Genomic DNA, 22,234 nt, shown 5'->3' on the forward strand with positions numbered 1-22,234 from the left:
GACTTAATTGGCTTTAATTTGAGGGTCTAAACAAAAGGAATTGCAAGCATTTTTATACACAATCTCCTATCCCTATGCATTCAAGTGTAGTTAGGGGTTTCTTCTCATAACAATGTTCATTATTAATACTATGTCAAGAATTCCTTGTAGGTAATAGTAGTGTGAACCTCTGGGCATATAAAAGCTCAAACATTTAGTTATTTTTGATACTTCAGCTCGTCTTCACTGTGACTTTCTTCAGTTGTTGTTCTTGTAACCCTTTAGTTTTATCCCTACTTAGTGAAATATATGCTTGATCAGGGACACCATGTGATAGGCTGGATTACTTTTTTCTTCTTAACATTCTGGTTGAGCTTAGCTTCATCTGTCTAATGACTGCTTTTTGCGAACTCTTCAAGAAACTGGAATATACATATATATATATATATATATATATATATATATATATATATATATATATATATATATTGAGAAGAGGTATTTTACTGTTTTTTTACTGTTATTTTATCATTGCATCAGAATCATATAACAAGCATTGCATTAAAGCATTTATTGAAGCTATTGACATTACACTAAAGTTTGTATTACAGTGATTGTTATAACCTCATGTTAATCTTCTATTTACAGGTGTCAGAATAATCATATAATCTTTCATTGCAGGTGTAACCGTGATCATCTTTACACATATTGCAGTTTGGTGCTTATTATAGAGTTGTGCTCAAGTTAAGAAGGGTTAAAAGCTACAGTCAGCGGGATGTCTGGCTGATCTATTGAGTGAAGTGACTTAGAGCATCGAAGGCCGCACACACTTGCAAAACACTTATATCATGTTATTCTTTATGATCTTTTATTCAGTTATATCTTTTGTTAAGTTCTAAGTAGTGGCAGTTGATTAAACAACATTTATTCAATATTACATACCTGATTCAGATTGTTACACACGAGCTGAGAGGTAAAATAGGGTGCATTTGAGGTTAGGATACAGACACACACACACACACACACACAGTTAGTGGCTTCATGTTTAGGTGAGAGATCAAATAACAATCTGCAAATCCTTGTAGCTGCAATGTTGTGTCTCCATAAGGGACAGTTGGCTCCAGGAGATAAGTGGAAGTCAGTGCCTGCCCTCGAGACGGAGAGAATGTTCCTTTTTGGTGTCAAAAGTTGTCAATACTTATTGTATTGTACCTGCTTTACGCGTGAGGGGGCGTTCTAATACCCTGATTTCACAAAACTATTGTTGTGTGGTTTTTGGGGAGAGATCTTATGCTGTCTGCATACAGTGTTCATCTCCCACACGTGTGTTCATTAAAATCATCATTTGACTCAACCCGGCCGGACCAGTATCCATCTCCAATACTTTTGAACTCGTAACATTTTGGGGGCTCGTCCTGTGGTATTGGGGTGGAAGTTGGAGGCTTGGACGGTCCAAGGTAGTCGAACGGACAGGCGCGAGCCAGTGGTCTGAAGTGAGTGGGCACGCCGGCATATCTAAAGGTAAGGCACTACCTGTTGAATCATTTCCAAAGTGTGCCAAATTGGACTGTAAAAACTAATTAAAAGTCTACTCACTGAAATTACTGGTGAGGGCCTGTTTTGATTTTGGTGAAAATCTCATGAGAATTGAAGTTGAAGTAATGATAATGGAAGTTTTTAAGTGGGTTTGAGTCCCAAAGTACTGAGTAAAGAGAAAAAAGAAAAGGAAAACAGTGAATGTGAGTTCGAGGCTCACGTAGGAAATAGGGAATTGGTCATTTTGTGGGTTAGAGTCCCCATTGGTCATAAGGTTGAACCTGCGTCAGTCATAAACTCTTTCTAGGGTGTTGACTGTTGTTTCAAAGTATTATAAATTTTTTAGAACGGCAGTTGGACTGCTAAGAAGCGCATAGCCCGGAATTTATGTTCCCTCCTTGCCGTGGACGCACGACATTGACCTATCGGCGAATAGGGTTAGTTCAGTTTGGCTTAACTGTGGGGTACAGGGCATCCCGGAATAAGCTAGGAGTTAGAGTCTCCTTACCGTTTGGAACGGTAGTCTGCGCTTTTTTGGCCAGCAGAAACCGGGTTTCGGGCGTGTAACCTTAACTTAACACTTCGGAGAAAGCCTTGGCTGTGGAAGGCCAAAATAGAGCTTCAGGCAAAGTTTGGGTTGGTTGACGCTTTTAAATTCAGTTAGGGCATTAGAAATTGGGCCACTGTCCGGGACGGATACTGGTTTAAATTGATCGCAAAAAACTCAGGGAGTTAATCGGTTGGACCGTTAATTTAAATTTGTCGAAATTGTGTAGGCGCTAAGCTGTCAGGCTTGAGAGTGATTGTAAATATAAGACGTCTTTGTAATATAAAATAAGAGAGTTTGGTCTGAAAGGAGGCTGTGTGTGTCGACAGCGCGCTGCAGCGCTGTGAGCTATTTTTAGACGGTGTGTGAACATGCAAATGAGGTGGCTGCTGTGAAGCGCACAGAGGACTTTCACTTTCTGTTTAGGGTGTTATTGAGTTTTATAATTATGATTTGCAAATATTGTTAAAGGCCTGTAAATAAGATGCTGGTTTTGTTCACCATAATAGAGCAAATGAGTTTTGATTTATTGCTGTGAATATATGATTGATGACTGCGGTTGGCATATTTCTCTTGTGATGCAAAGCTGGATGTTTTAGAGTTTGCTTGAATCAAAAGCATTTTCAATGTATACGTGATGCTATAAGAGTTTGAGTTTCTTTTTCTTTCAGCTTGAGAACACATAGATATTTTTGATAAATCCAGTTACCTTTTGATTTTAGTATAATGTATGGTGTATTTAAGTATGAGTCACTGCTTAAATACTGAGGTTATATGAGTGTTTACAATTTGGATTAACTGCTGCGAGTTAATTTGAAACAAAATTTGAGTGTATTTAGAAAACATAATGCGCGGTCATTGATTACAGCAAATGATATGAGAAGATCAGGTGAAATTGTTAAAGAGTTATGAGCTGTCTTGATACAGAGAAAGTGGAGTTTTGTCATCCTGGAAGGATTAAATGATGCTCTGCCTCTGTGGTTAAGTGCAGACATAGGCTTTAAGCAGTCATGAGCCACTAATAAGCGTGACAGATTAATAAGCTTAAATAAAGTACATTTGGTGAATAGCTCTGATAGAAGAAAATCTATGAGCACACAATGAAGTGAACTTGTTAGGGGCAGTTTAATATCAGTCTTGTGAAAGGTTGAAATTGATTTGTATTTACAGACAGACCTTAAAGAAAAATTTTATTTTATTTGAAATTGATAAAATCCAAGTCAGATACAGTTACATAGAAACTAGAGATGGCACGATACCACTTTTTTATGTCCGATACCGATACCGATATCATACATTTGGATATCTGCCGATACCGATATGAATCCGATATAGTGTGTTTTTTAATCAATAAAACTGTTTTTTTAATATCTTGCTGCATTTTGTATAAGTTCATACTCAAGTTTAAATAAACAACAACACTAAAGCTATTCTGTTATACCTGCATGTAAAAAATACACTGCACCCAAAATATTTCATAGTTCAGCAACACTGATCAATCTAATAAACTTAAACCTGCTCCATCCTCCCTATTCTGGTATTTTAAAGAGTACTTAGCAGAAATATTAAGCAACCTAACTAATAGGGTTGCAAACTCCCAGCAAAAAAAAAATAGGGAACCACCCTCCACCTCATGATGCTTAATCGATGTAATCAACTTTAATTTGATGCAGGGTGAAAAAAAATGCACAGAAATAAATTATTTTTCAAGAATAATTAAATAGATTCAACATCTTTCTTCAACAGAATTGCAGAATTCACAGATGGTATCTTCCCAAAGGAAAAAGTAGTATAGCTTACTAGGGTATATTAGACTTAACAGTTACTATATGCAGTAATGGACTTCTATACATTTAAATCAGATTAAAACTTTGGGTGTAAGATTCAGATAATTATTTATTAAAAGCTAGATATTTTAAATGAGAATAAGAAAGAAAAGTATGTCTTTGTGCCCCCTTTTCCCTGTTCATGCCCTATCGGCCCCCCTGGCTAAACTTTGCTAGATCCGCCCCTGCACAGTTACCAGCCGTCAGCTACGTAGAAAAGGATCCTGGTGTAGAAAGTAATATTAAATAAATTCTAACAACAGCTTATCAAGCTTAAAGGTGCTGCTGTTGTTCCGCCGCTGGTTTCCTCTTTCTGGTGCAAAGTGGGCCAAAAACAAAGAAGAGAGACGGACTTGCGACAGAAAAGCCGATCAGCTGATCATTGATCAGTTTCACGATTGAAGTAGCCGCAGGAAGGTGAGGGAGAGAGAGAGGCAGTCGCTCCATATATCGGTTGTTAAGCTTAACATGGGAATGCTTTATAAACATTCAGAGATGAACTTACACACTTGCTTTACTTCTCTCTGGGATCACTTCCTCGGAGATGAAATGCTGGTTTGGTAGCGAGGCTACAAATACACACAGCCGCTCTATCACGTGATGCACACTGCTCCGACATGCTACGGTTATGAGCCGAGTTACGCCCTGTCGCAAGTTTTGTGAGGTGTTTTTTTGATATTTAATGGATCGGATTACATTTTTTATTTCTCGCCGATATCCGATCCAGTAATTTAGGTCAGTATCGGACCGATACCGATACGTAATATCGGATCGGTCCATCTCTAATAGAAACCCAGCGATGCTTTTGTTTGCGTCTTGTCACATTGAAATTTCACATCTGGAGGGGCTTCTGGAGGTGAACTGTGTTTGTTACGGAGAGACAGAGGACAGGGAAACACCTTATGAGGTGTCATTGTGTTCGGAAATAGAGGTGGACGATTCAGATGCCTTTGTGTACCGTTGTTTTCTTTTATTTCAGGGTTTGATTGAGCTAGCCATGAATAAGGACGACCCCGCTTAGGAACCCTCAGAGGCGGCTGAGCTTCTTTTCTCTATGGTAGAGGCTGTAGAAAACGGGACCGACTTTGATATATTTTCATAAACAGTAGTGGAGTTATTTGTTGAGACGCTCTGAAGTAATAAGTGATTTAAAAAGAGATAATTGTGTGTTTGAAATCGTGTGGTTGACATTGTCTGTTCGTGACTGTGTGCTTGAGATGGTTAACGGTGTTTGAAATAAAGGAGACTGAGTGGAGTGTTGTTGTCCAGTGTTGAGACATAACGAGTGAAACTGTGAATTGTTTAGGAGTTTGGGTTTGACCGGTCTATCGCTCTCTCACTCTTTCAAGAGCACGGTGTGTATCTATCATGGTGTGATCTAGTGTAATAGCACCTTGAGGCAACTTTTGTGGCGATTTGGTGCTGTGTGAATGAATTGAGTTGAATTGACTTATGTGGCTGTAACGTGCACAGAGGACAACATAAAGTGCGAGTGGTTTTATGAAATTATATGGGAGAATGGAGGGCTGTGATTGAATGTGAACATTGGTAAACGCACGGTGAGTTTCTGACGTGCTGGGTTAACTGTGTGTGTGTCACTGAGCAGGTGAGGAGGAGAAAGAGACTGCTGGAGTCAGAGACTAATTCTGAAACGGAAAGGGAGTCGTAGCGGGGTGACCCAGGAGGAGTCGAGGAACGTCACTTTGTGTTTGTGTTTGTGTTTCAGGAAATGGCTGACAGCTCGAGTGTGACATCTACTGGGTCTAGGGGCTATAAGCCTCTGAAGGAGCAGCTTGAACAGCTCAAGAGAGCCATTCGCTTGGCTTCCCCTGGAGCATCAAAATTAGCTGAGAAGGAGTGTAAAACTATGGATGCTGAGGTAAGTAAACTCATTGCTTCCCAACAGAAAGGGCTGGAGGATAAAATAGCCCTAAACATTGTGCTCAAAACAGAAGGAGAGAGATGTGAACAGAAACTGAAACAACTGGAAAAGGAGGCAGAGGGACGTTCAGTCAACTGGAAAGCCAAGAGAGAAATTAAGGATCTAAAGGAAAGGCATGCAAAGTGCTGTAAGTGGCTGTTCTTGTGTAATGGAGCATCTTCTTGGATGAAGGAGGAGGTGGAGATGACTCCACCAGAGAAGGAGGATGATATGGGAAAAGCAGGAGACATGGGGAGTATAATGGAGTCTTTGAAACAGCTGAAGGAGGAAAATAAGAAGCTAGAGGACCAAATGAAGGATTTGACTCCAAGGCCAGAAGAAGCTAACAGATATCACACACCAAAACTATATCCTTGGGCCGCATTATCGCCTAGTGCCCCACCACCACCATATGTCATGCCTGTGATGACCCTTGGAGGGGGACAAGTTCATGGCCCAGAGGGACAAACTGGAGTGGTTCTTGGAGGAGTAGCAGACGTTGAATATACCAGTGCACCCCTAACTATCCCCGAAGAAGGGTCAATGGCAGTGGAAGGCCAGTCCCACAGTGGGGGAGGGAGAATGATAGCCTCAGCTGCAGATGAAGGCTCAACCTCGCCTCCCCGTTCGCTTAACAGAGACATGTCAGGGGCCGAAGCGTCACTGGTGGGACAGCCAAGGCAGGGCAGAGAGGCTGAACGGAAATGTCATATCCTCCCCTAAAATGGAGGATATGACATCACCCGGGGACGGAATTGCACGGCCAACGTTTCACGAGTTGCCAACACCAGCAAGAGAAGGGCAGGCCCAAACCAGTAGGTCAGCGAGACCTGAAATAACGACTAAGGCGGAACGCTGGAGAGGAGAAGTGCATGGACGTATGCATGAAGCCCCACGTGCGCTATTGGAAGTATTGAAGACGCTGGATGTCGTAAGGCAGAAAGTAAGGAAGGGCATGTCAGAAGAGGAGAATGAAGACGGTGTGACTTCATTAGCAGAAGAGGAAGATGAGGAGGAAGGAGACAGAGGAGGAGTCGAGTCAGAACCAAATGCAGGCATAAATCTGAGAACAAGACTGTCACGACTGGGGCAGCAGTCGTGTGATGAATAAATGAGGACCCAAGATGCAGACGGTGATGGAGATGCGAGTGGAGGTTTATTTACAGTGAAGATAACAGAAGTGAGGGCAGGACTGAACATAAACCTAAACTGGGTGAAACTAACAAACAAACCTGGAACATAAGGTCAGCGGGAGAAACTCAGAGATGGCAGATGAGGACAGCAGAACAGGGAGACGTAGAGAAACATAGGGAATGAACACAGACGACGCGACGAGGAGCACAGGCAGACACGCAGTATAAATACACACACCAGGTAATTAGGAAATGGCAGACAGGAGGGGACACAGCTGGAACTGATGGACCTAACGAGACACAAACCTACAAAGTAAAACAGGAAACTCACAGACTGTTTTACACAACCAACTGGGGACACGAACAGAACACAAAGGAGAGACACAGGTAGGAATGAAAGAAACACACAACTCAAACCCTAAGAACAGATACAAAATCAGAATAAACTAGAAGAATGATAATAATAAACTTAAAGCGCTGGGTCACCGACCCAGGACCATGACAAAGACGTGTGAAGAAAGAATAAGGACTGAGACGGCCCATGTTCAAGAGCTCAAAGGGAAAGGGAAAGTTGAGGCAGAGTAAGAAAGTGATTTTTGAACCCTGGTTTTAACCTGCCTTTAATAGCAGGCTCAAGAAATGAACCAGTCTATCGTGCATACAAAGTAAGAGATTTGGAAGCATTGGTTAAACAACTTCCACCAATAACTGAGGGTGGAGAGAGCTGAAGTGATAGCCCTAACTTGAGCTCTGAGGTTAGCTAAGAACATGAGAGTGAACATCTACACTGACTCAGCGTATGCATTTGGAGCAGCTCATGTGGAGCTGGCTCAGTGGAAAAGAGCAGGGTTCAGAACAGCAACCAATGCACCTATTTGCCACAAGAAGGAAATGGAGGAACTGGAGAAGGCCCTGGATGATCCAGACGAGGTGAGTATCATAAAATGCAAAGGGCACTCACAAGGAACCAGCATGGTGGTGAAAAGAAACCAGAAAGCAGATGAAGCCGCAAAGGAAGCAGCAGGCTACAAACGACAGACAAATGATACAGGTAAGAGCAGAAGAGGAAGTGACCACTAACATGACTGAGGAAGTCAAACAGGCTCAGGAGGAGGCATCCCCAGAGGAAAAGGGGGTGTGGCAAAACAAAGGAGCCTGGCAGGATGGAGGCTTGTGGCGGGGGCCAGACGGGCGTCCCGTGTTAACAGCCAAAATGGCGAAACAGAAGGTGAGTGAGGCCCACGGGCTTGGCCACGTGGGTGTAACACAGATGGAGAGGAATTTGTGTCATTGGTGGCATCCTGAGTTGAGAGAAATGATAAGGGAAAAGGCCAGAATGTGTTTAATCTGCGGGGCACACAATCCCAAGCCAGCGGTCAAACGAGAATCAGGTAAGTTCCGGATGCCTGAGAGGCCGGGAGAGGAGATTGTCATTGACTTCACTGACATGATTGATCCAGGGCCTGGCGGAGTGAGGTATTTGTTGGTGTGTGTAGATGCTCTGACCAGCTGGCCAGAGGCATGGGCTACAAAAAAGGAGGATGCTAAGAGTGTGATTAAGTGTTTAATCAATCATTATATTCCTCGACATGGGTTTCCCAAGAGAATTAGATCAGATAATGGAACCCATTTCAAAAATCAAGATTTGGCAGAAGTGGAGAAAATGTTGGGAGTTCAGCACAAATTTGGGACAGTGTATCATCCTCAATCTCAAGGGAAAGTAGAAAGAATGAATCTAAATTTGAAAAACAAATTAGCTAAAATCTGCGCACAAACGGGGCTAAATTGGGTCCCAGCCCTGCCAATTGCTTTGATGACCATAAGATGTTCTGTTAATCAATCCACAGGTTTTACACCCTACTAGCTGCTAACTGGGAGACAGTTTCCGGCACCTTGGACGGTGGTCTCGGTGGAGCAGGCCACAAGAGGGAACAGGTCTCACACAGACTATTGGAACAAATTAAAAGCGCTTGTGTCCAGTTTCACAAAACAGGTGACTTGTGAAAGGCCCACAGAGGAAGGAGAGGTCCCAGACGCAAAGGCGGTGTGGCTGAAAGTCATTAAACGCAAGTGGAGGGAACCCCGCTGGACTGGTCCATATGAGGTAACCGCCCGGACAGCTACAGCGGTCCAACTGAAAGGGAAAGGTGACACCTGGTACCACTGGACGCAGTGCGCAGCTGCACACGAGAGCTTGGTGGGGGAAAATCAATCTCCACCCAACACAGGAGAAAATCAGAGGCAGAATAAATCCTCTCACCTGTGCAATGGGCCGACCGGTAGTCTACCCGGAAGGCCGAAGAAAGAAGAGCAGCCTAGGAGCGGCCAGCGAAAAGGAGCGGTAACAAATTGAGTATCTGAGGAAAAAAGGCTTTAACAAAAGAGATTTGAACTTTTATGCTAAAACACAAAATTTATATAACACAATGCCATCACAACAACCAGAAACCCGTGATGAGAGAAAAGCTATTAAGATGTTACTTAGTATCATGTTTGATGTCGGTTATGATATTAATCACAGCTATATGTTTTTTGCTTTATTTGTTGCATGACAATGCAGACCGGCCCACGCAAACTGTCTGAGCACGGAGGCCATGCAAGCCCAGCACCATCCGAGACACCGTTTAGTGAAATCGAACCGTGGGTGAGAACAAAGCGCGAGGTCTCAGGTAAAAAGGATGAGTGTCTCAGCACATATGGTGGATTAGAATTGGACTATGTTAACGGTTCCACAACTTCCTTTACGTTTGATCTGTGTGATGTTGTTAATTGTAAGGGAGCAAGCAGTAGCTGGAGAGGATATAATGTGTGGGTCTGTTGGGACTATTCAGTGAGTACACATTGCGAAAGGGGAAATCGGTCTTATAACGGTTGGTGTCGGAATTGGAATCAGGTAAGAGGTTACACTGGGGAAAATTGGGAGCCGTCAGAACTAGGACCAGAGAACAAGCTAAAACTTCAAAGAGATTATAGTCCATCTAAAAATACGTTGACTTTGTTATTGGGAAATTGGCGTCGGAAAAAACCTGTATATTTAGTTTTGGGTGTGGAGACTGCAGGAGCTGATCCAAAAGGGATAATTAAGGTTAATTTCCTAGAAAAGAATAATCCCATAAAGCCAGTTAGAGAAGAAATGAGAATACACGCGATTACCAATCCATTAAACTCTGTTACATCTTTTACAGGGCACGAGGGAAACGGGTCGTCGAATGCTGTACCAGAGGAACGGGAACCAAAGGATAAATGAGTCCTGTCAGTGGACTACAGCAGACTGAAACCTCAAGATTTAATCGAACGTGCCACTGGGTTCAGTGACAGCAACATCTGGCTGGACTGGATGGCTCAAAATGCTAGAGAACAAAAAGTGTCTAACTGTGTAGCTTGTGCTTCCGCTAGACCGCGGTTGTTTATAGAGCCTGCACCGCTGCATCCAGAAGATCAGTGGGGCTACGATTGTATGTTGCGAATGACTAGAGAAGGGGTGAATACTGGGAACTGCACTGTGTTGTCCAGTTTATTTCCCCCAATTGACAAACAAACCAAAGTGGGACCATTTATGCCCAGAAAAGATAACTATACGTGTTTTAAGTTTTCCACAGATAAGGTAAAATATAAGGTGGGAGAAATCGACCCGAGTTGGTGTTCTGTCACCCAGACGGGGAGGACCACAAACAATGTAAGTGATGCAACCACCTTAATTGGAACCTGGGCTAGAAGCGGGCTGTATTATTATTGTGGGCACAAGACTCTTTTGGTTCGTGTTCCTCTGGGAAGCGTGGGGACGTGCGCAATGGTGAGACTAGGAGCGCCACTTACGCTAATTGGAAACCAGGTAAAAGCGATTCCACAGTGCAACACACGCACATTGGCAGCCAGGCGCAAGAGACATGTTTTGGTAAAAAGAGAAGTTGAGGGAACACACGCCTATGACCCTAGGATGAATTCACCGACCTGGATTGACTCCATAAAGGTGCCCAGGGGAGTTCCAAACGAATATAAACTTGCAGATCAAATAGCAGCTGGGTTTGAAAATCTTCCAATAATTTCTGCTTTCTTTCCAGTGACCCCAAACAAAAATGTAGACCGAATTAATTATGTTCATTATAATGTGCTGAGACTCTCTAACCTTACCAGAGACGCCATGGAGGGGTTAGCGGAGCAGGTGGGTCCGACCTCATTGATGGGTGTGCAAAATAGAATGGCCCTTGATATGTTGTTGGCAGAAAAAGGGGGCGTCTGTGCCATGTTTGGCGATCAGTGCTGCACCTTCATTCCAGACAACACTGCTCCAGATGGCTCAGTGACTCGAGCTCTGGAGGGCCTGAAGAGTCTGTCTAAAACCATGCATGAACACTCGGGAACTGATAATCCGCTGGAGGGCTGGATTCCCTTAGTGTTCGGACTGTGGAAAGGGTTTGTAGTTTCGGTCATGCTTTCTTTATCTGTTTTGGTGGGTATTTATATATATATATATATATATATATATTATATATATATATATATATATATATATATATATATATATATATATATATATATATATATATATAATATATATATATATATATATATATATATATAATATATATATATATATATATATATATTATTTCTTGTTATAACAACAATAATAATAAAGGTTTTCTGTTTTTAGCAGAACCTCAAAATCTAGCCAAACTGAAGCATATGTTATATTATAGTATAATTGATTAGATTAGAATTGCTTCAGGCCTACTTAACTTTTACACACATGGACAAAATTGTTGATACCCTTTGATCAACAAGAGAAAAACTCACAATGGTCACAGAAATAACTTTAATCTGAACCAGTGAAAGTCAGACATTGCTTTTCAACCATGCTTCAACGGAATTATTTAAAAAAAATAAATAAACAAACGCATGGAAGAGGCCCAGACAAAAATGATGGTACTCACAACTTAATATTTTTTGCACAACCTTCTGAGGCAATCACTGCAATCAAACAATTCCTGTAACTTTCAGTGAGACTTCTGCACCTCTCAGCAGTATTTTGGCCCACTCCTCATGAGCAAACTGCTCCAGTTGTTTCCGGTTTGAAGGGCACCTTTTCCAGACGGCATCTTTCAGCTCCTTCCAAAGATGCTCAGTAGGATTGAGATCAGGGCTCATAGAAGGCCTCTTAGCCAGTCTTGGTTGCTTTTAGCTGTGTGTTTTGGGTCATTGTCCCTTTGCAAGACCCATGACCTGCAACTAAGACCAAGCTTTCTGACACTGGCCAACACATTTCTCTCTAGAATCCTTTGATACCCTTGAGATTTCATTGTACCCTTCACAGATTCAAGACACCCTGTGCCAGATGTAGCAAAGCAGCCCCAGAACATAACAGAGCCTCCTCCATGTTTCACATTAGGGACAGTGTTCTTTTCTTGATATGCTTTATTTTCACGTCTGTGAACATAGAGCTGAAGTGCCTTGGAAAATAAGTTCAATTTTTGTCTCATCCATCCATAGGACATTCTCCCAGAAGCTTTGTGGGTTGTCAACATGTAGTTTGACATATTCCATTGGCTTTTTTATGATTTGTTTTCAACAATTGTGTCCTCCTTGGTCGTCTCCCATGTGTCCACTTTGGCTCAAACAATGACAGATGCTGCGATCTGACGCTGATGTTCCTTTAGCATGAAGTTTACCTTGGATCTCTTTAGAAGTCTTTCGGGGCTCTTTTGCTACCATTCAGATTATCCGTGATTTGTCATCAATTTTCCTCCTGCGGCCACATCCAGGGAGGTTGGCTACAGTCCCATGGATCTTAAATTTCTGAATTATATGTGCAATTGTAGTCACAGGAACATATAGCTGCTTGGAGATGGTCTTATAGCTTTTACCTTTAACATGCTTGTCTATGATTTTCTTTCTAATTTCCTGAGACAACTCTCTCCTTAGCTTCCTCTGGTCCGTGTTGCGTGTGGTACACACCATGTCACCAAACAACACAGTGACTACCTGGAGCCCTCTTATATATAGGCTGACTGATTACAAGATTTCGGACACCCGTGATGCTAATTATTAGACACACCTTGAATTAACATGTCCCTTTGGTCACATTATTTTCAGTCTTTTCTAGGAGTACCCTCATTTTTGTCTAGGCCTGTTCCATGTGTTTCTTTTTTTAAATGATTCAATTGAATCATGGTTGAAAAGCAATGTCTGACTTTCATTGGTTAACATTCATAGAATTTTTATTTGTTATTACTTTTGTCCGATTAAGGTTACTTCTGTGACCATTGTGAGTTTTTCTTTCATTGACAATGAAAGAAAAACTTTCAAAATTGTACCAGCAATTTTGTCCATGTGTGTACACCAAAGAGGTTGTTATGTTGATCATGTGCTTAAGGGATGGAAATATTAGGATGACAAGATTTTAATTTGTTTTAGACTTGTTAATAAATCCTTGTATACTTGTATGATCAAAAACTGGAAAACACGACAAACCCACTTAAGTGGAAATCCAATGCTAGTCACTTCTATCATAGCAATCATCTGTATTGAAATTTCTTCCACTGATGTATTGGTCACATTGTTTTAGTAATAGTGCCTTTGTGTCCTCTGGTTTTGTCAGTTTCACACTTTATTGCAAACAGTTAAACAGATGGTGGGGCCTGGTGGTCTTATCTTGGAAAGCGGAGGAGCATTCAGCTTTAACTTTTTTGAAGAAAGCCTGACCCCAGAGCGGGAAAGAATTCCACGGGTGGAAAAGTATTTGGTTTGTCTTTGAGAATGGGCCAAAGAGCAATCGGGGTGACTCTGTTAAGAGGTGATAAGGCACTGTAAAGTCTTTATTTGAAGGAAATCAAAGGTGTAAAAAACAGCTGTGTAATCCCTTTTTTTCTGTTCACTGTATTTAAACCCAGGGCTGTGCTGGGATCGTCAGAGAGACTGCTGGTCAGTGTCCCACGATGGCGTCTCTCTTCCCCAAGCATGCTTATGTTCATTAAGGTGTGTTAGCCGACTGCTCATTGTATCTGCAGCTCTTTGTATCTGGAGCCCTATTTTCAAAAACTGAAATAGATTTGATACTCTGTGTGAAGCTGGATTTAAGTAATACGTGATTAAAATTAAAGTCTTTAAAACATGTTTAGGTGCCATCTTGTGCTGGTATAGAAAGCAAGCTGCAATGAAACGGGAAAATCCACCTGTAAGCTATAATGTTCGGGTTTGTAAAGTATTTTCTAAACCATGATTGTGAGGAGGACAGCCTGTATGAGTCACCAGACCAACAAGCTGGATTCTTATTCTAAGTGTACCGAATGTACAGAGTGGCACAATCAGCTGGCAAAGCAGATGTTTGCAAGATGTGAGCAGCACTATATTATTGGCTATTTAGATTTATATATTTTTTTTAATCTAGTTTCATTTGTAGACTTTGTAGTTATAATCCTGCTGTAAGTAAGAGTTACAGTTAATGTTAAAATATGATTTAACATTGCAGGTAATGTGTTTAAATTAATAAAAATGTTTAAAATAATAAAAATTATACACATAAAAATGTACATTAACATTTTGCATGGCAGAGATAATATTGTTAATTATAGGGTGAATTAAAGAGGTCCAAAATTTGAGCCTTGTGGAACAACTTTAGTAATGGCTAGGTGACCTGACCTGAAACCTTCTTCCAGAAGGTTAGTTAAGTGAAGTCACTGGAGTTCTAAAACATCATCTTCAAAAAAACAACAACAATTATCTTAAAAAAAAAAAACAATACAAGGGAGGGAGAAGTTATAATTACTAAATAAGTGCTCTTACCCAAAGTCAAGTGTGTCATCCAAATTAATCTTGTGTCTTGTTTCAGGTTCACTGGCCACTGACAGATTTGTCATCAGCACAATGTACCTTAAATAACTGATATTGAAAACAATGCCTATCACAAGATTGATAATAAGTTGTTACAAATTGTTACATACTGGCTTATGTTGTTGTGCACTTCTATATGTCTTCTAAAGAAATACTGAGGCCGCTAATACATACCTTAAATATAAAGAAGCAAAACCAAGGATGACCAACAGCAGACAGCAGAAGAGTCTTTCCATGTGTTTACTTACATACACCAAACCAAACAGACAAACAAACAAACAAACAAGTGTGGTGGGGTTGGTGAGTTACAAGACCTTCAATTGGAAAAAAAAAAAAAAAAAAAAAAAAGAATAGTTGAACATTAAGCAAGAATGGGGGATTTTGAGGATATGGAGTGCTCTATCATATAATTTGACCACTCCTACCTTGTAAGTGGGAATGATAGCCCCATCATTTCCCTGCTAATAACCTAGTGAAGGAGAAGAAGGCAGATGGTAGACAGAATCAACCCTTAAAGAAAAGATACTTAACTAAACAGTGAGCACACTATGCATTATTTTGTAAAGTGATTTTGAACTGAGGCTAGTAGTCAAAATAAAGAGACCAAAAAATTATAACAGCACAATTCATACAACAAATGATTTGAGTAAGTTTCATTTTCAAGTTCATAGGCTATATTAATTAAGGGCTAAAAACTTGATATTTACAAAAAGTACCACTAGCATTAACAGGGGGAATATTTTTTTTTTTCTGCATTAGTATCTTTAACACTAATGCAGAAGAATACCACACCAAGTAAAAACTGGAGATTTAATACATCGCTGCTCAAAGATGAAGAGTTTATCAAATACTTTAAAAAAGAATGGACTTCATATTTAGACTTTAATGACATTCCTGGAACATCAGCATCTGTCCTCTGGGAAGCAGGGAAAGCCGTGATGAGAGGTAAAATAATCTCTTTCTCATCACATAAGAAGAAAGAAAACAACAAAAATATTCAAGAACTAGAAAAAAACATCAAATCCTTAGAAAAAGCCTATGTATCACACCAAGATCAAGAAATATTAAACAAAATACGCAAAACAAAACTAGAATTAAATGAAATTATTAATAAAAAGACTAAATTCCGGGCAGCACGGTGGCACGGTGGTTAGCACTGTTGCTGCACAGCAAGAAGGTCCTGAGTTCAATTCCACCATCAGGCCGGGGTCTTTCTGTGTGGAGTTTGCATGTTCTCCCCGTGTTTGCGTGGGTTCTCTCCGGGTACTCCGGCTTCCTCCCACCGTCCAAAGACATGCAGTTTGAGGGGATAGGTTAATTGGATAATCCAAATTGTCACTAGGTGTGAATGTGAGCGTGAATGGTTGTCTGTCCCTGTGTGTTGGCCCTGCGACAGACTGGCGACCTGTCCAGGGTGTACCCTGCCTCTTGCCCTATGACAGCTGGGATAGGCTCCAGCGCCCCCCGCGACCCTGAAAAGGATAAGCGGAAGCGAATGGATGGGATGGAAGACTAAATTCTTAGTGCAAAGACTTCGCCTGCAAAATTATGAACACGGTAACAAATCCGGACAATTTCTTGCTAACCAGTTAAAAATCAATAAAGAAAAAACAACTATATGTGCTGCAAAAGATTTATCTGGGAATACAATATATGATCTTAAAAAAATAAACAAAATTTTTAGGGATTTCTATGAAACTTTATATACACCACAAATAAACCCATCTAAAAACGAAATTGATCAGTTTCTGGACAACATAACTCTTCCAAAATTATTAGACACCCAAGCAATGGCACTGGATTCGCCACTGACGCCAGGTGAACTCCAGGAAGCCCTGATAAGTATGCCCAATAATAAGGCTCCAGGTCCAGACGGCTTTCCTGCAGAATTCTACAAAGAATTCTGGACGATTCTAGCACCAGTTTTTTACAAAATGTTGCAGGAAATCAAAGAAAATGGCAGACTACCACCAAATATGAACTCTGCAAATATCAGTCTCTTACTAAAACCAGGCAAAGACCCTGTATTTGCCTCAAGCTATCGTCCAATATCCCTTATTAATGTAGACCTCAAAATAATCTGCAAAGCTCTCTCAAAGAGATTGGAGAAAATGACCCCCCTTTTAATTCATCCTGACCAAACTGGTTTCATAAAAGGTAGGCACTCATCAACAAATACACGTAGATTACTTAATTTAACAGACTACTCATGCAGTAAAAACATTGAAACCATAATATTGTCTCTTGATGCAGAAAAAGCGTTTGACAGAGTTAACTGGAAATTTCTATTTGCAACTCTACACAAATTTGGTTTTGGAACCTCTTTCATAAAATGGTTAAAAATATATAATTCCCCAACAGCTTGTGTCAGAACAAATGACCAAACATCCTCCAGCTTCTGTCTCCTGAGGGGCACCAGGCAGGGATGCCCACTCTCCCCTTCACTGTTTGCAATTTTTATTGAGCCACTAGCAGCAGCAATTAGACAGGCTACAACAATTAAGGGCATAAAATGTAAGAATGTAGAACATAAAATCAGCCTTTATGCGGATGATGTGTTACTTTTTCTCCAAAACTCACAAACCAATATCTCTGGGGTGATTGCATTGATAAATTCTTTCTCAAGAGTCTCAGATTATTCAATTAACTGGTCAAAATTTACAGTTCTTCCGATTAATTGCTCCTTCCATAATTCTTCTCCTACACCACTGCAATCTGGAAATATAAAATATTTCGGTATTAATGTCTCTCCTAAGCTTTCAGAATTAACTAAATTAAACCACATCCCACTTTTAAAGACAGTAGAAAGCGATCTGGCTAGATGGAAATCTTTACCCATATCACTCATGGGAAGGGTCGCCGCTATAAAAATGATGGTCTTGCCAAAAATAAACTATTTGTTTTCAATGATCCCAAATAAGCCATCACAAGATTGGTTCAGATCTCTAGACTCATGTATTTCTAAATTCCTTTGGAAAGACAAACCCCCACGTATCAGCTTAAAAACATTACAAAGGACCAAGGATAAAGGAGGATTAGATCTGCCTAACTTTAATCACTATTTTTTAGCCAACAGGCTTCAGTTCATCTCTAGGTGGTTTAAACACACCTTCTTAGATGAGCCCTGGCTAGATGTAGAACAGGCACTATGTAATAATCTAGAAATTTCAGACCTACTATTTATCAGCTCAAACATCAAAAGACATGAATGCTTTAAAAGCATCAACATCAGCTCTTCTCTGACAGCATGGTGGGAGTTTCTAAAAATGACAGCGTCCTCATTAATCCCATGCAAACGTACACCTATCTGGAATAACCCTGACATATTACAAAACAATAATATGATTAATTTTCCAGAATGGAGTTGTAAAGGAATTAAATACTTAGAACATATATTAGAGGGAACAGAATTTATTCCATTTGACAGACTAGTTACACAATATGGGATCAACAAGAAAAGATTTTTAGAATATCAACAAATTAAATCCATAGTAAAAAAGAAATTTTACCTCAGTCAAGCTGAATTACAAACACCACCAAGTGCGGTACACTTTCTTACTCTTAAATCCCCCAAATTATTATCTAAAATATACAGAACACTTTCTAAAATAGATGAATCAATATCCCTTCCTATTGCAAAGTGGGAAGCAGATTTATCAGTAAGCTTAGACCAAAACTTCTGGTCTCAGGTATGCTTAAAAACCTTTAAATTGATTAAAAATCCCAGTCTGCAATTAATACAATACAAATTACTACATAGAGTGCACTATACTGGTTATCGGATGTTCAAGATGGGCTTTACATCTTCCAACAACTGCTCACACTGTCAAGGCAATACACCAGACAATTACATCCACGCCCTTTGGTTCTGTCCACCAGTGCAGAAGTTTTGGCGTGAGATATGTGAAGACTTATCAAAGTGTCTGAAATGTAACATTCCAGCCTCCCCTTTAGTATGCTTGCTGAGCAACTTGGATGAGGTCACTGCAGAAATAAACACAGCCCACATTGTTTTTACAGCCCTATGCATTGCCAAGAAAATGGTCCTCCTTAACTGGAAAAATAAAAAGAATCTTAATTCTAATCAATATAAAAACCATCTAATAGATCACATTAGTCTTGATACAGCCTCTCCCACCACATTTGATCAATCCCTTTGGGCTCCTTTGATCGGCTTCATCACCTAGTGGGGGTGGGGGGTCATGGTTTGGTCCTGCCTTCGCTATTGTGGTTGATGTGGAGGTTAGGACAGGCTTAGGGCGCCAGGAGAACCCCTAGAGACGTTATCCCTGGAGGGCTCAACCCGGGGGGTTGTGGTCATAACCTGGTTAGTGGCTCTGGTCGCTCTTAGAGGGTGTTCTCCTCATGGCTGCGTGCAGCGGGGCTGGGGGATGGTCTGTACTGGCGGATGTAGGTTACTGGCCTGGTAGCCTGGCTGCCCCTGAGTGGATCCGGGGCAGGCGTGGGGGCTTGGGGTTCGGGGGTGCTTCGTCTCCGTGATGGGGCTCTGGCTGGGCCTTGGGGGCTTCGGTCCTCGTCGGTGTGTCGCCGAGGTTGTGGGCGGGTGGGTGCACGGGGGCTCAGCCCTGGCGCAGGGGGCCTCTGGTGCATCGGCCTAACTGGGGGGCTCTTCAACTGGCAGGGAGGTTGTTCCATCCTTGCAGAAGTCCACTCTGCAGGTGGGGGAGAGACATAGGAGAGGTGGAGAATAAACCTAACCTGGGTGTCTGTTTTCTTGTGTAGTCTGGAGATGATTGAATGTTGGGGTGGGTACAGTTTCCTCTGCGGTGGGGTAGGGTGGGCTTCCCCAGGTCCTGTGGGGCTTGGCGGTGGTGCTGCCGTAGGCCCCGGTCTGGATGGGCCTGGGCTCCCTTGCCTTGGTGGGTACCAGAGGACGGGGGTGCCTACTGGGGTCAGCGGGGGAGCTGGCCCTAAGGAGGGGCATCTTGCCCCTCCCTTCTTTTCCTCCCCATCCCCGGCTACCTCCCTCTTCCCGCTCCACCACACCCACCCACACAGGTAGGGCCTTGGGGTGCGGGTGTGTCACCAGGGTGCAGGGGAGGCATTCCCCCCCCTCTGTCCCCTTCTGGCCACCTGTGCCTCAATTTTATTCCACAACTTAAACATCCACATTATTCACACTCTCATAACACACACATACATATAGGGCCTTGAGGGTGACCACGTTAACGGCGTCCAGTGGACGGTCTGTGTTTTCAACCCTACCTGTGGCGCCGGTGCCCACCTGTCAATTTTAAATCCATGTAGACATTGAGGGCTCTCGGGAGGGGCCGTGCTAACACCTGCTGCTCTCTGGCAGCAGCACCATGCCCTCCCTTGTTTTAAATGCACTTTAGAACAACACGCAGCAACACTACACATGAGCGGGAGGAGGGAGGTATGGGGTCTTCACACACCCCCGTTCTCTACTAGCCATCGGGGCGGGGAACTGGGAGGAGGTGTTGGCTGTCCGATTGGCCTCCCTTCTGCTGCGGAGCCTGGGGCGGTCTGCTTGCCTCCACCCCGGGGGAAAGGGTCACATCTCTTGGGTCTGGGTGCCGTTTCCCCCTCTGGGGGTGAGGGTACCTGGACCCGGGGTATAGAGTATGTTTGGGGAGTATGACTGTGTGTACATGTCCATGTATGTCTATCCCTACGTTGGGTGAGTGCTGAGTGTTTGTATATGTGTGCATGAGGGTGGGAAAGCATGTTTGTGTCTGTGTGTGCCTGTTTGTCTGTGGTCTGTGGGTGCTCCGGTATGCACCAGCTCACTCCCGGTGGCTACTTGGCGGGGCCTGGTGCCTGTCGCTCGGTCAGGCCTCTTCCGGGGCAAAGGGGGCCCTCGGGCCTCCGGCCTCGGGGCCTGCAACTCGGTTCACTCTGGCACAGCTGGCTGCCGGCAGCCCCCTCTGGCTTCTGCTCCGTGGCTACTGGGTGACCCCTCGTCTGGGGATCTCCTCAGCCCTTCCCAGGAGGGTGGCACGGATGCCCCTCCGGTGGTACTCCTTGGGCTTTCGCACTCTGGGGCCTCTGGATGTCTGGAGCCTGGATCTCCTCCATGCCTGCTTCATGCCCTGGGGGACGGGGCTATGGCCCTCCACACCCTCTAGCAGACCGTTACATGGGGAAACCTTTTGTATACAAGCGCGCTGATCCACACAGGTGTGCACACGGGTGTTCACTGTTCGTAGACATAAACTACACCTTTCTTAGCTGCTACTTCAAAGCACATTGTGCGCTGTCTGTCCTGCGTGCTGCACAACAACATTCAATATTTAGTATTTACTGCTGTTCACACTTAGCTAGATTAACGTGATGGTGTTGTGTTTAGTATGTTGCTTTGTTTTTTTGTTTTTTTTTGCTTGTTTTCTCTTCTTTTTCTCTCAACAGGTGATCCAGGAGATTTTTTTTTTCTTTGTCTTTGTAAGTGCCCTTTCTCACTGTCCCTTTTCCCTTCTGTTTTTCTTTTCCTTCCTCTTTCTTTCTCCCTTTCCTATCCCCCAGTCATGTCTGTCCCATCTGTAACAACTGAAAATAAAGTAAATAATAACAACAAAGTTTGATCAAATGGACCAATACGGCAATGCCATGATGATCCATTTGGCAAAATAAATCCATTTGGTATCCTTGTTGGTCTTCAGACAAAATATTCTGACGGCTAAAGAACCAAATGGGACAGGCAAAAAGAAAAAAAAACAAAAAAAAAAAAACGGGGGGAATATTTATGTGAACCTGATATGGCCTATTGTCCTTACAACATGCTTTACAAAGATACACAGAATTAAACTAAATATAATTTGACAACTTTATCCTATAATATTTGCCACATTAAATTGTGCTTTTGCTTTTGTGGCTTTGGAATACATATGAATTGCCAGTCAAACGTTTGGACATACCTTTTCATTTAATGCTGTTTCTTTATTTTTACTACATTCTACATTCTAGATACATAGATACATACATATTTAAATGACTCTAAATATGTCTTATATTTTAGATTCCTAAAAGTAGCCACCGTTTGCTATGTTGACAGTGTTGCAAACCCTTGGCCTTCTCTCAATGAGCTTCAGTGAACTTCATGATGTAGTCATCTGAAATGGTGTTCACTTCACAGGTGTGCCCTGTCAGGGCTCATTTGTGCAATTTCTTGCCTTCTTAATGGGGTTGGGACCATCAGTTGTGTTGTGCAAAAGTCAAGTTGGTACACAGCTGACAGGTCGATTTGACAACTGTTGGAATTCTTATTAAGGTAAGAATCAATCAGCAAAGTAAAGAGAAACAACAGTCCATCATTACTTTAAGAACTGAAGGTCAGTCAGTCCAGAAAACTACTAACACTTTGAAAGTGTCCCCAAGTGCAGTCACAAAAAGCATCAAGCGCTATGACAAAATTGGCTCACATGAGGAACGCCCCAGGAAAGTAAGACCAAGAGTCACCTCTGCTGCTGAGGATATATTCATC

The 22,234-nt window shown here is 42.2% G+C and overlaps 2 protein-coding genes across 4 annotated transcripts in view; both read right to left on the minus strand.

The window, feature by feature from the left end:
- Positions 1-22,234, minus strand: part of LOC100706236 (N-acetyllactosaminide alpha-1,3-galactosyltransferase) — a 70,762-nt gene that overhangs the window by 11,640 nt on the left and 36,888 nt on the right. The window lies entirely within an intron of this gene.
- The window catches only part of LOC106098913 (alpha-1,3-galactosyltransferase 2-like), a 49,060-nt gene that overhangs the window by 2,379 nt on the left and 24,447 nt on the right, over positions 1-22,234 (minus strand). Inside the window, exon 4 of the mRNA XM_025908686.1 lies at positions 14,725-14,839. Coding sequence (XP_025764471.1) covers positions 14,725-14,839 — 115 coding nt within the window. The remainder of the gene's footprint in view (positions 1-14,724; positions 14,840-22,234) is intronic.

Source organism: Oreochromis niloticus, linkage group LG1 (assembly GCF_001858045.2).
Source record: "Oreochromis niloticus isolate F11D_XX linkage group LG1, O_niloticus_UMD_NMBU, whole genome shotgun sequence".
NCBI classification, from domain to species: domain Eukaryota; kingdom Metazoa; phylum Chordata; class Actinopteri; order Cichliformes; family Cichlidae; genus Oreochromis; species Oreochromis niloticus.